The sequence below is a fragment of the Spermophilus citellus genome, assembly GCF_964194105.1.
Source record: "Spermophilus citellus genome assembly, chromosome: 4".
NCBI lineage: Eukaryota > Metazoa > Chordata > Mammalia > Rodentia > Sciuridae > Spermophilus > Spermophilus citellus.
Window position 1 is genome coordinate 22,581,676 of NC_138185.1, and position 14,477 is coordinate 22,596,152.

Genomic DNA, 14,477 nt, shown 5'->3' on the forward strand with positions numbered 1-14,477 from the left:
ATACTTCATACATCATTTTATTTATTGTGTGTTTGTGTGTGGAGCTGGAGAGTAAACCCAGGGCCTTATACATGTTAGGCAAGCCCTCTATCACCAAGCTACACCACAATCTGGGTAAGTCATTTTGAAGTCAATAGAAGCTCCAGGCATAGTGATAAAATTTAGAAAACAAGAATGCAGTCTAACCAATTCTGGGTTCCTCAAGGACTCATAAAAGACCTTGTGTATGAAAATAGAATGGAATCCACATGCAGAATGATAGTTTTATAAATTATCAGGCAGCAGATAAGCTTAATAAATGATCTAGATGTCTAGATACAGAGGATCTAGAATTCAATCATTCATTCATTTATTTAACAATATTTACTAAAAACCTATTACATGCCAGGCATTGTTCTCCAGGCTAGGAAAACACTGATATAAAAAAGAAATCAAGGTGCTGAGCATCTCAGTAACTTGGGAATTCCACCAATAATCCCAGCATGCCAGTAATCCCAGTAATTCTGGAGACTGAGGCAGCAGGATCATAAATTCAAGACCAGCCTCAGTAAATAGCAAGGCCCTAAGCAACTTAGTGAGACCCTATCTCAAAATAAAAACTAAATAGTAGGGATGTAGCTCAGTGGTAAAGTGCCCCTGGGTTCAATTCCCAGTACCGGAAAAAAAATAAATAAATAAGAAATAAGGTCCTGTTCATCATCAATGCAGCTCAGCCTAGTTAGTTTATAAGCTGTCAGGTCAATCACATCAAACAGATGAAGAATGAAATACTTCAAGAGCCCCAGGCACCAGAGAAATCTCAGGGATACAACTATAGGCCAAAATAAGGACTGGTTCCCAGCTGCTATTGACTTTCACACTGAACACCAAAGACTGGAACACAAACTACCCAATGGCTGATCTCACTCATTACAGAACTTGCCAAATTTATTACTCACAGAAGATCCATCCTCTTCATGTAAACCCTCTTTCCTCAGCTGTATTTTCTCTAAAGGGCGTAAATAAGGACTGTCCCAGCAGAACCACTCATCATAACGATGGTTCCAACGCTTGAAATGAATGAGTACTTTTCCTTCTTCGTAGTCAATGTCTTCTATATGAGCTGGATACCTGAGTCAGAAAAGAATTAAAATTCCTTTAATATCCACTGAAAATATCCAAAATGTTACCCTTCCAAACCTCTTCCCACAGAATGTTACCAAAGTATTAAAGGCCTACCATTTAGAGATTCTGTGTAATTGGGTCAAATAAACTATGGAGGTAACATTCTAGTTCAAATTGCAACCTAGATATTACATAGTTTATGAACTATTAAACTAACCTTTCAGAATCTAAGTTCTCCCATGTAAAGTGGGTTACCAGATGAAAGAGACAACATAAACATAAGGGCTGAGCACACAGGCAGCAGGAAGCAAATATTTAACAACTGGATTATATTTAATGTGTGCCAATATATTAGATTAATCATGCAACCTAGACTCTACCTGATATTCTCAACTGTAAGCATTCTGTAATCGATGTAAAAGTAGAAAGCTCTCCTACAATGTGAATCAGAACACTGTATGGTAAGCTGTCTTTAAAAGAAGATAAATATATACACAAGAAACTAATAACAGTGGTTACTTGTAGAAAAGAGTGGTCAGTTCAACAGATGAGCTCTTCTTTTTCTGCAGTGCTGGGGATTGAACCCAAAACCATGCACATGCTAGGCAAGCACTCTACAGCTGAGCTAAACCCCCAGCTTTCCATGGGCTCTTTCAAACTCTACCCATCCTTCTGGACTGAGAGTTGGGAAACAAACAATGTCATTTTCCAGACTCCCGTATAATTTATATTTAGCAACCAAGGTCTCTATGACCTATGCATTAGTGGCCAGACCAAGTATACAGTGCAAGGCCTCTCAAACTTGCAAGTATATATAAACCATCAGGGGATATTGTTTAAATGCAAGTTCTGATTCAGTAGGCCAAATTAGGTTAAAGTTTAAGAGCTTTGACAAGGATTGGGCACGCAGCTTCATGGCCAAGCATTTGCCTAGCATACATGAGGCCCTGGGTTCAATTGCCAACATCATAAAAAAAAGAAAAGTGTTCAAGAGCTCTGACAAGCTCCCAGTTGATAATGCTTGTGTGAGGCACTGAGTTCAATCCTCAGCACCACATAAAAATAAATAAAATAAAGGTATCATTCTATCTACTAAAAAATATTTTGGGTAAAAAAATAAATAAAAGTTGGGGTTGGTGGCACACACCTATAATCCCAGTGGCTAAGGAGGCCAAGGCAGGATGATCGCAAATTTGAGGACAGTATCAGCAACTTAGTGAGAACCTAAGCAACTTAGTGACAGCCTATTTCAAAATAAAAAGATGGGCTGGGGGCTGTAGCTCAGTGGAAGAGTGCTTGCCTAGCATGTGTGAGGCACTGGGTTTCATTCTCAGCACCACATACAAATAAATAAAATAAAGGTCCATAAACAACTTAAAATATATGTATATTTAAAAAGTAAAGAATAAAAAGAACTGGGGATGTGATTCAATGATAAAGTGCCTCTGGGTTCAATCCCCACTACCAAAAAATAAACAAACAAAAAATTAAAATATCATAAGAAGCAGCTCTCTCTGCTGGGGACGTGGCTCAAGCGGTAGCGCGCTCGTCTGGCGTGCGTGCGGCCCGGGTTCGATCCTCAGCACCACATACCAACAAAGATGTTGTGTCCGCCGAGAACTGAAAAATAAATATTAAAAAAAATTCTCTCTCTCCCTCTATCACTCTCTAAATAGAAAAAAATAAAAATAAAAATAAAAAAAAGAAGCAGCTCTCTTAAATAGACTTATATTAATCAAATTATTATTTTGGAGTAAGAAATTTTAGGGTCTACCAACATTTTATCCCTACAACTTGGATTTGCACATTTCCCTCCTCCTATATCCAGCACCTAGAATAGTACTGTCATAGTAAGTAGGTGCTACTTAAATGAATAGTATCTATATTATTCAAACTTCTTCAAACTTCCCACTCGTGTCCTCTAAGGCAGTTTGTTCGGCATTTACCTATCACAGTACCTTGCATACACTGAATACTCAATAAATGTTCAGTAGATGAATTCTGCTCTTCCTATTCTTCCCAAAGGTCATGTGTCCTGTGAATTTTTCAATTCCAAGGTTCTCAGACTCCAACTTCCCATTCCAATGTCAGACCCTCAACAAGTTGAGGCCTCTATCACTTCATGTGCATCCTCCCACAGGAATGACACTGCATGCTTTCAAATAATGGTACCGTACACACATTCTGTATTACTCAAAAAAATTAACAGAGCCAGGCACAGTGAAGCATGCCTATAATCTTAGCAGCCTGGAAGGCTGAGGCAGGAGGATCATGAGTTCAAAGCCAGCCTCAGCAATTTAGCAAGGCCCTACACAACTCAGTGAGACCCTGTCTCTAAATAAAATATAAAAAAGGGTTGAGGATGTGACCCCTGGGTCCAATCCCCAGTATAAATAAATAAATAAATAAATAAATAACAAAAGGGATAAAAAGTCCTGAGAGTAGTCTTCTATGCCAACCCAACTGACAGCTGCTATAAATATAAGCTGTCTTAACAGCATTAACAGCAAAAAAACTGTTTGTATAATCTCCTGAATTGAGCAGTACAATTGTAGGAAACAAGACAAGATTTCCTAAATCTATTCCTCTCAGTAAAATGGGGAAATGGACAAAATATATCAATTATAAACTTCTTGCTCTCTCTCATTCTGCCTACAGAGACTGATGACCTCTCTAAAATAACAATCTGTCCTAACATATAATGTTTTAATATCACCAGCAGGAGGTTTCAAACACAGGGTCTTTGAACTAATACAGTGAATTAATTGTTACAGAATTAAATTTTATTTAATTTACAGAACCTTTCTTTGTACTGCATTCACATTCTTTCTAGGTTTTGGGGTTGAAATATACCTTTTAAATTAAAACTGGTAATTTTTAAATACCCTTACTAATATTATGCAGCTGTTAAAAAGAATGAAGCAGCTTTACATGATCTTAAAAGATATGGTTAAGAAAAGTGAAGAAGTGGCAGTGGATGGCAGAGATATAAAACAGTAATGCACTACCACTTAATTGGAGGACGGGAGAGAGCCAATACATTCATACCTGTGTTTAACTGCGTGGGCTATTTCTGGAAGGATGATCAAGCGGGTTGGCCTCTTGGGAGAGGAACTGGATAGTTAAGGAACTGGAGAGGAAGTATGAAACTTATTTTACTCAATGTATATCCTTTTGTTTGTTTTGAATGTTGTACCATGAGCACGTATTAACTATGCAAACTATATAATTAAATATTTACTCTAAATTATCCTTACTTGGCAAAATAGAAAGTGGGAAAACTCAGGATACATTCCAAATTCTTTTGAATTGTATTGGTCAGTGCCTTCTAAAAGTCTGGGAAGTTGGGAGTCATAAAATCAAGTGTGAACTCCTAGACTCCCTACTCTGCTGCACACACACAGATCTGAAGGGGTCCCTGCATCCTTAAAGCCGAAAGCTTTACCCTCACTCAAAAGAACTTCACTGGGCAAAAAATAAAAATAATTTTTTCCTCCACTGGGCAAAGGTATTCCACTGTCTGCAGAACTGAAGAAACTACTCCAAGAGGCTTAACAGTAGCAAAAGGAGACAAAAGTTTCCTCAAGAGAAACTGTCCTATCTATAAATGTGACAAACAAGCAAGCCACTAATAGGAGAGTAGGGTACCGAACTGCATTTCAAAAAAGGAGAAGTCAGCAAAGACCATCTCAGAGATCACCCCAGTAAGACTGGGTAAATCACAATTGCTATCTGCCTTGGGAACAGCTCAGCTTCATTAGTCAATAGGACTTTATTAAGTGTCTTTGATCTGGCCTGCCAATTCCAAGTCTTGGAAGAAATTACACACACACATATGTTCAGATCTCAGTCCTGGATTGAACCCAGGGATGCTTCACCACTGAGCTACATCTCCAGACCTTTTTGGTTTTTATTTTGAGACAGGATCTCACTAAGTTGCTGAAGGTCTCACTAAATTGCTAAGGCTGGCTTTGAACTTGTGATCCTCCTGTCTCAGCCTAAAAAACTGCTGGGATTACAGGTGTATGCCACTGTGCCCGGCTGATTAAACTTTAAAACCATTAACTTGAACTCACAAAATGGCTGGTAACCAACTGCTTTTATCCATGAAGAGAGTAATTTCACCTGGTTCAACCTGGAGACAACTATAAGGTTGGCTAAAGATGAATGAGGCAATGTAAAAAAAGAAGAAGTGTTTGGGCTGGGGTTGTGGCTCAGCGGTAGAGCACTCACCTCGCACGTATGAGAACCTGGGTTCGATCCTCAGCACCACATAAAAAAATAAATAAGTGAAATAAAGATATTGTGTCCAACTACAAAGCTTCAATTTGTGGCTAACAGTGACTGATGATATTGATATGTTAGCTTCCAAACCAACACTGAACCTAAAACTCACATTTCTAACCAATGGGAATATCAGTCAGAAGAAGCAGATATTAAACACCAAAGTAGCAATAAAAGTTAGCTATGGGGGCTGAAGATGTAGCTCAGTGGTAAAGCATTTGCCTTGCATGTGCAAGGTGCTGAGTTAGATCCCAAGCACCACATGCATATGTTCGAGCATGCATACACAAAAGGTAATTATGGGGAGGAGGGAAAAGATTACAAATGACCAAGAGGATTTTGCTTATGCTTTGAATTTTTACAAGATTTAGGCACATATTACCTCTGTAAATAAAAATATTTACTTTTACAAGTCCTGACGATTCCAGCAATTCAGGAGGCTAAGGCAGGAGGACTTCAAGTTCAAGGCCATTAAAGCTATCATTAGTCTTGGCAACTTAGCAAAAGGAGTTTCAAAATAAAAATAAAAGAGGTGAGGATGCAGTGAGACCCTGTCTCTAAATAAAATACAAATAGGGCTGGGGATGTGGCTCATTGGTCAAGTGCCCCTGAGTTCAATCCCCAATACCAAATAAAATAAATTTTAAAAAATAAAAAGAGATGAGGATGGTAAAGTGCACCTGGGTTAAATCTCCTGTACCACAAAATTAATAATTAATTAATTAAAAAACAACTAAATACTTCTAAATTAAAAGTTCTAAAAACTATTTAATGAACAGATATCAACCAACAGCTTCACAAATGCATGTTTTTATACGCTGTTATACACCCACAAAATGAAACATCATAAAGTTGTAAAAATAAATAAATAAACAAAGATTCTAGACATGGTGGCACATGGCCAGTAATCTCAGCAACTTGGATGTGAGCCAAGAAGATTCCAAGTTCAAGGTCAGCCTCAGCAATTTAGCATAATCCTGTCTCAAAATAAAAATAAAAAGCACTAGGGATGTACCTCAGTGGTAAAGTGCTCCTGGGTTTAATAATAATAATAATAATAATAAATACTGTATGAATTGATTAATTGATATACAAAGAGCTCCAAGACATATTGTTTTTAAAAAGCAAGCTACAGAATACTAGCTATCTATATAACACAAAGCTACCATTAGATAAGTAGCTCCTCACCTACATTTTCCATTACTTCTGTGGTTACTAGCTGAAGTTGTTTTGTTAATATTTTTTTAGTTGTAGATGGACACAATGCCTTCATTTTATTTATTTATTTTTATGTGGTGCTGAGGCTCGAACTCAGTGCCTCACACATGCTAGGCAAGCGCTCTACCACCAAGCTACAACCCCAGCCCCTGGATGAAGTTTTTACTTGATAGCTTTGTGTTAAATGTGACTGACACACTTATAGGACAGACAGAAACAAATAAAACAGACTACCTATGGCAGCAAATCAGAAACAGTATGGATAAAGGAGCAGAAGCAATTGTTCTCACTGTATATATTGTTACAGTGTTTTTTTTTAGTTGTAGTTGGACACAATACCTTTATTTTATTTATTTTTATGTGGCACTGAGGATCTAACCCGGCACCTCACATGTGCTAGTGAGGTGCTAGTGGAGAGCTCTACAGCTGAGCTACAATCCCAGCATCAATAGTGTTCTAATTTTTTTAACTTCTTGCTTTTCCCAGGAAAACTATATATCACATTCCAAGCATGATTATTTTGTCTCACTTTCAATACTGATACCTGTCATTTAATTTTTGTATATTACCACACAGATTAGTGCTTCTAAAATGATGTTGAAAATCAGCAGGGAGCCAAGCACAGTGGAACGCATTTGTAATCCCAGCTACTTGGAAGGACTAGACAATTTAGCCAGACTCTGTCTCCAAACAAAAAATATCAAGGGCTGGAAATGTAGTTCAGTGGTAGAATGTCCCTGGGCTTCATCCAGAGTCAGTCTCTCTCACACACACACACACACACACACACAGACACACACACACAGGAGAAGGAACAACAATCAACTTACCTACCTACTCTGAGGTCTTTTCAGAAAGTAGTCTCTTGCCTATGTTTTCTTTTTTTTTTTTTTTTCTGAATTATGTCTTTATTATGCATTAGTAAGTAGTTGTTAAACATTGTTGTCTAATATTTTACCAACTTACATAAAACCACTTTATACATATTTTCTCTTTTGTCCTTATTAATTTATTTCTGTCAAAGAAGATGGAATGTATTTTATTCAACAATTGATAGTTTGATTTATTATTGAGCTATGAGAATTGCCTATGTTTTCTAATACTTCTGTGGTTACTATTGGATCAAGTTTTCTACCTCTTTTTGAGTAAATTTTGCCTATGCTAATAAGACAGCATTTGGGGGATTTGGGGTTTTAGGGCTGGAGATTGAACCCAGGGCCTCGCTGAGCTACCCTAAGCCCCCCAAAATAGAGTTTGAAATGGTAATCAGAAATCAGATATAAGGTTCAAAAATCAACCATCTTCCCTCATAAAGATTCCTCACAAGCACTTCAAGCTTAAGTCACAAACAGGATTTTTAAATATCCATATAAACACATGATTGTTAAGTACTTTGTAAGACAAGGACTATGTCCTATGAATTGTATTGTTCAACAAACATTCCTGAGTTTGTATTATGAAACAGACAAACTGCTAGTCCTAGAGAAATAGATGACCAAGCAACAGGATCTCTAAGGTGGAAAGAGCCCACAGAAAATTTTGGTGGCCTCATGGGATTCCCTACCTTATCTATCAGCAAAGAGACCCAGTAATACTGTCTGGAGGGAAAGGGTAAAAGAGTATATCTCTAGAATTACCCAGACTTCCTATAACCCATACCAGTGCCACATGGAAGAGAGTCACTGTTTTTCCATGGCTGGCCCGCCTGGGCTCAAAAATCTGGGTTCCTGTTGCTCTCCAAAGCACCTGAATGACCCTTTCCCCATCATCACTATCCTCTCTTTAAGCCAATGGCCTCCCAGATGCTAAGCAAGTGCTCTATCTTTGTACTACATCCCCAGCCAAACTCCATATTCTCTTTCATCTATCTATCTTAATCTATTTATCTATTTTTCCATGTTTGGGATTGAATCAATGGGCAATCTACCACCAAGTTACAATCCTAGCCCTTTTTAAAATTTGAGACAGGGTCTAGCTAAGTTGCCGGGGTTGGCCTTGAACGTGTGATCCTCCTGCCTTGGCCTTTTTTTTTTTTTTTTTGGTGTGTGTGTGTCTATGTGTAATAGGGTTCTAGCCCAGGGCCTTGAACATGGAAGGCAAGCACTCTGCCACTGAGCTATATCTGCAGCCTCTCCCCTCCTCCTCTCTTCTTTTTTTTCCTTTTTTTTAAACCAGAGACTGAACTCAGGGGCACTCAACCACTAAGCCACATCCCCAGCCCTCTTTTTCTATTTTTTTATTTAGAAACAGGGTCTCACTGAGTTGCTTAGCACCTCACTCTTGCTGAGGCTGGCTTTGAACTTGCATTCCTCCTGCCTCAGCCTCCCAAATTGCTAGGATTACAGGCATGTGCCACCACATCCACCTTAAAGTACATTTTTCTATCACTTACATCCCAATCCATTCCTGAGCCAAGCCTACTTCCTCTGTTACTGTCCACAGAAGCAGCAACTACTTCAAACTTTTTCATCAAACTTCCTTTTTTACTAATCACATATTAGAAGGTTGAGAGAGTGCCTTTAGAGATGACTTAACATTTGTATTGAACCTTCAGAGAAAGGAAAGCATTTGCCAAATCTCTAATTCTCCCCTAGAATGCCCAGTACATATTAGGCATTCAATAAATGTTCAATGGATGCATTCTTTTTTTTTTTCTTTTTTTTTAAGGTACCCGAGATTGAACCAAGGGCCTTAAGCATGCTCACAAGTGACCTAATACTAATACTAAGCTATGCCACTGACCCTGAATGTACCTTTTTTAAAAATCACATTATTGGGCTGGGATTGTGCTATAAAGTCCTTGCTTAGCATCTGAACGGCCATCTTAAGTGACAGCCACCATTTTAAGGAAAAAGTTTCCCTCCCCCCCCCCCCAAGGGCATTTCTGAGAAAGGCTCACCACTCCTTCAAACCAACCCAACCTTGAACTGCCTGCATTAGGACCCACCCCCTCTGATTCCTGCACCTCCCCCATAAAAGTCCCAGAACTCAAAGCCTGTTTTGCCCCTCTCCCTCTCTCTCTCTCTCTCTCTCTCTCTCTCTCTCTCTCTCTCTCCTATTGATTGTGTATCTCTGCCTGTCTCTGTCTTTCATTTTAGCTTATCAGTTTCTCATTCTGTGCTTTCCCTTCAGTGGCTCAGTGGTAGAATGCTTGCCTCAAATGTATTAGGTGCTGGGTTTGATTCTCAGCACCGCTTATAAATGATAAAAAATAATAAATGTCCATCAACAACTAAAAAAAATATTTTTTTAAATCACATTATCCATTCCAGGAGCCATCAAACAAATATACACACACTCACACATTCCAAAAAGAAAAAAACAAAGAATCAAAATAAACCAATGATTTCTCAGCTACTTAGGAGGCTGAGGTAGGACTGCAAATCTGCAAATTCAAGGTCAACCTGGACAATTAAGCAAAACTACCTTAAAATAAAAAGTACCAAAGGGTTGGGGATGCAGCTCAGTGGTAAAGCACTCTGGTTTCAATCTTCAGTACCAAAATAAAAAAAGTATTCACATTTGAGATGTTAAGAAGATACACCAATCCCATTAGAGGTGTCAACTTCAAGATAAATGCACATGATGATCACCATGACAAAAGTGCTTTATTCCAAAGGTCAAAAAGTATGAAAAGTGATTGATTAGTAGTAGGGTAGAGAACTTGTCTAGCTTATGAAGCCCTGGGCTTCATCCCCAGAATCACCACCAAGAAATTCAACTTGGAAAAGACAGATAAAAAATAAATAACAACAGCTTCTACCTCAAGGACAGTCCTAAAGAAGGGGGCGTGATCCTTGTCCTGGGAAAAACCCACAGAGCACTCCTAAGCACATACCCACCCTGCTGAGTTGTTTGTCTGTAAATAACAGGAGAGGTCTGAGGCAGCAGGTGTCCCAGACTCAGTTAGGCTAGGTGAGGACCCATAGCAACCCCCCTAGCAACCTCCAATCAGCATGAAACAGGGAAAATACCTGGGATGCCAGATGACCCCCAAGTAGTTTATGGTGGTTGATAACATGTTGGGAAACCATGTAGTTTAGCACGTACACCCCTCGTGGCCGAAACCAATCAATTCAAACGAATCCCCCTCTTGTACTAACCAATCACCCCTACCCAACTTATTCCCGCCATTGAATGTGCTAATCAATGTTAAGAGTTGTTGTTTGATTTTCCTGAGGTATGGAATGATTTGCTGTGTGATGCTGTGATGCATAGAATATATGAGTAAGTCAGCACTACACAAAGGAAGAAAAATACAAAAGAGGACAAGGATATGCAGGTATGGAAGGAGACAAAGGAAACAGCAACTAATTGTAAGAGACTGGGAGCTGGGCCCTAAAAGAATGTTTCCCCAAAGCAGTCCATGGACCACTGAGTATTGACAAGCACAGATCTGGTGATCAGCAAGGTCTCCATAGGGGATTTTTTTTTTTTAAAGTGGGAATCTGTTCAGTTCTTTTTTTTTTTTTTTTTAATATTTATTTTTTAGTTTTCGGCGGACACAACATCTTTGTTTGTATGTGGTGCTGATGATCGAACCCGGGCCACACACATGCCAGACGGGCGCACTACTGCTTGAGCCACATCCCCAGCCCTCCATAGGGAATTTTTACTGTGCTTTTTTTTTTTTTTTAATAAAGAGAGAGGGAGAGAGAATTTTTTTTTTAATATTTATTTTTTAGTTTTCAGTGGACACAACATCTTTATTTTATTTTTATGTGGTGCTAAGGATTGAACCCAGCGCGGTGTGCATGCTAGGTGAGCACACTACAGCTTGAGCCACATCCCCAACCCTTTATTGTGCTTTTACATAATCTGGATCTCTTTATCACAGCTGTCCCATTGGGGTATCACAAATAGTTAAGAAGTAATGACAAAGGTCCAGGGCTAGAGACACAGGCCAGTGGTACAGCACTTGCCTAGCATGCTGGAGGGTGTGGATTTGAGCCCTAGAACTGGGGGGAAAGGGGTTGAGATATAAGATTAACACCATATATTAGAAAACTACTAAATAATTTTAGTTTGTATGTACTCACAGGAAAACTGGCATTAGACAATCACTTTCAAACAGTAATTGCAATGACTTTAAAAGATATCTGCAAGTTTAATACTCATCCCTTAAAAAGGTAGAACCTAATTATGGTTCCCTTGCATGTGGTCTCATTTCTAACAAACAGAATATGGTGGAAGTCATGGTGCAACACTTCCAAAGCTGGAAGTGCAATTCCACTTCTGGGTAAATATACAAAAGAACTGAAAGCAGAGACTCTAAGAGATATTTCTATAACCATGTTCATAGCAGCATTATTCACAATAATCAAAAGGTGAAAGCAAGCCAAATGTCCAACAGACAAATGGATTAAAAAAAAAAAAGCACATTCTGGATAATGAAATTATCCAGCCATAAAATAGAATAAAATTCAAATATATACTATACCATGGATGAACCTTAAGGACATTATGCTAAGTAAAATAAGCCACTCATAACAAGACAAATACTGTTTTTGTTTTTTTGGGATTTTTTGTTTGTTTGTTTTTTTAAAGAGAGAGTGAGAGAGGAGAGAGAGAGAGAGAGAGAGAGAGAGAGAGAGAATTTTTAATATTTATTTTTTAGTTCTCGGCGGACACAACATCTTTGTTGGTATGTGGTGCTGAGGATCGAACCCGGGCCGCATGCATGCGAGGCGAGCGCGCTACCGCTTGAGCCACATCCCCAGCCCTTGTTTTGTTTTTTTAAGAGAGAGAGAGAGGGAGAATTTTTAGTATTTATTTTTTAGTTCTCGGCGGACACAACATCTTTGTTTGTATGTGGTGCTGAGGATCGAACCCGGGCCGCTCGCACGCCAGGCGAGCGCGCTACTGCTTGAGCCACATCCCCAGCCCCAAGAGAAATACTGTTATGATTCCACTTATATTAGATAGCTGGAATACCTAGCCATAGAGGTTACCAGAGGATGAGGGACTGAAAAAGGGTTTTTTGTTTCTTTGTTTTTATTTTGAGATGGGTTTTTGCTGTTACCCAGGCTGACTTCAAATTCCTGGGTTCAAGTGATCCTCTCACATAAGCCTCCCAAGGGGCTGGGACTGCAGGAGTACACCTCCACACCCAGCAGGATTGTTGATGAATGTGTACAGAGTGTCAGTTTGGGAAGAATAAAAGGCTGCAGAGATCATGGTGATGATGATTGAACCACAATGTGAATGAATGTACTTAATACCTCAGAAATAAACCATTAAAAATCCACTGTGCTTGACCACTCGATCACTGTGCCATATCCCCAGCCCTATTTTATTTAGAGACAGGTTCTTACTGAGTTGCTTAGCACCTTGCTTTGGCTGAGGCTGGCTTTGAACATTTGCTCCTCCTGCCTCAGTCTCCTGAGCCTCTGGGATTACAGGCATGCACCACCACGCCCAGCTGTTACGTATTATTGTAACACACACATGCACAAATGCACTCTCTTGAATTCCCACCCTAGGAGAAACCATATGCTACGTCTTGAGAACATTCTAGATACCTTGGAAAAGTCCTCCTGGCAGGGAACTCTGACATCTTCCCAGAAACCAATACCAACTTGTCAGTCCTATGAGTGAGCCACGGTTGACTGCAAACTTGTGAGAACCTGAGCCAGAATCCCAAATTAGGCAGCTCCTGAATGCATTGATGCTTACAGACACTTAAGAGGATAACGAAGGTTTATTGATTTAAGTCACTAAATTCGAGAAAATTTGTTACATAGCAACAAGTAACTATCAAAGAAGCATTTTACAAGACATTTTGCTACGGTCTCTAAAAGTTGCATCTGAACACAAGTTTTTGGTTGGGGCACCACTCCTGTTTTCAAATTTGAGAAACAAATTAGTTATTAAAGGCTTGTGCTCACCAAGGAAAAGGAAAGTAATGTGGGAATGTAAAGCTGCCACCAATTGAGGAACAAGGACTACTTGCATGTCCAAAAACGCAGAAAGCCAGGTCTAATTCAAGGATACAACGTTGACTTGTATACTGCAACTGCAGGTCCTTGAGCCCCAGGAAGCCTCAAGTGATCCTCAATAAAATCATGCCTGTACCATACCTGGGAGCAGTGGGGCAGGCCTATAATCCTAGTGACTCAAGAAGCTGAGGCAGGAGGATCACAGGTTTGACTCCAGTCTAGGCAATTTAGCAAGACCCTGTCTCAAAATAAAATTAAAAAGGGCTGGGGAGGGCTGGGGATGTGGCTCAAGCAGTAGCACACTCATTGCCACACGGCACTGGGTTCAATCCTCAGCACCACATACAAATAAAGATGTTGTGTCTGCCGAAAACTAAAAAATAAATATTAAAAAATTCTCTCTCTCTTAAAAAAAAAAAAAAAAGAGCTGGGGATACAGCTCAGTGGTAAAAGCACCCCCTGGGTTCAATCCCAGTTATCCCCCTCCCCAACAAAAAGAAAAGAAAGAAATGCTATGGGAGTGGGTAGGAACCAGAAAGAAAATAATTTCTTTTTGAAATTTCTACTCCAATTAGTCAGTATTCATCCATATATTAATAATTAATGTGTGTAGCTTTCTCCAGGGTTTATTTATTTATTTTTTTTTTAAGAGAGAGTGAGAGAGGAGAGAGAGGAGAGAGAGAGAGAGAGAGAATTTTTTTTTTTAATATTTATTTTTTAGTTCTCGGCGGACACAACATCTTTGTTGGTATGTGGTGCTGAGGATCGAACCCGGGCCGCACGCATGCCAGGCAAGCACGCTACCGCTTGAGCCACATCCCCAGCCCTCTCCAGGGTTTATAAACTACATTTTCATAAAGTATTTCTTTTGGGCTGGGGTGTAGCTCAGAGGTAGAGCACTCGCCTAGCATGAGTGAAACACTGGGTTCGATC

At 39.4% G+C, this 14,477-nt stretch overlaps 1 protein-coding gene across 5 annotated transcripts in view; it reads right to left on the minus strand.

Moving 5' to 3' along the window:
• The window catches only part of PHF20 (PHD finger protein 20), a 124,445-nt gene that overhangs the window by 70,249 nt on the left and 39,719 nt on the right, over positions 1-14,477 (minus strand). For 3 of the 5 annotated variants that reach the window (XM_081291103.1, XM_081291102.1, XM_081291100.1), the window contains exons 2-3: positions 13,128-13,232; positions 939-1,110 (exon numbers count right to left, since the gene is read on the minus strand). In XM_081291103.1, coding sequence (XP_081147229.1) covers positions 939-1,110; positions 13,128-13,232 — 277 coding nt within the window. Of the gene's footprint in view, positions 1-938; positions 1,111-13,127; positions 13,233-14,477 lie in introns of those variants that run through there. The other 2 variants (XM_081291101.1, XM_081291105.1) reach the window with 2 other exon arrangements.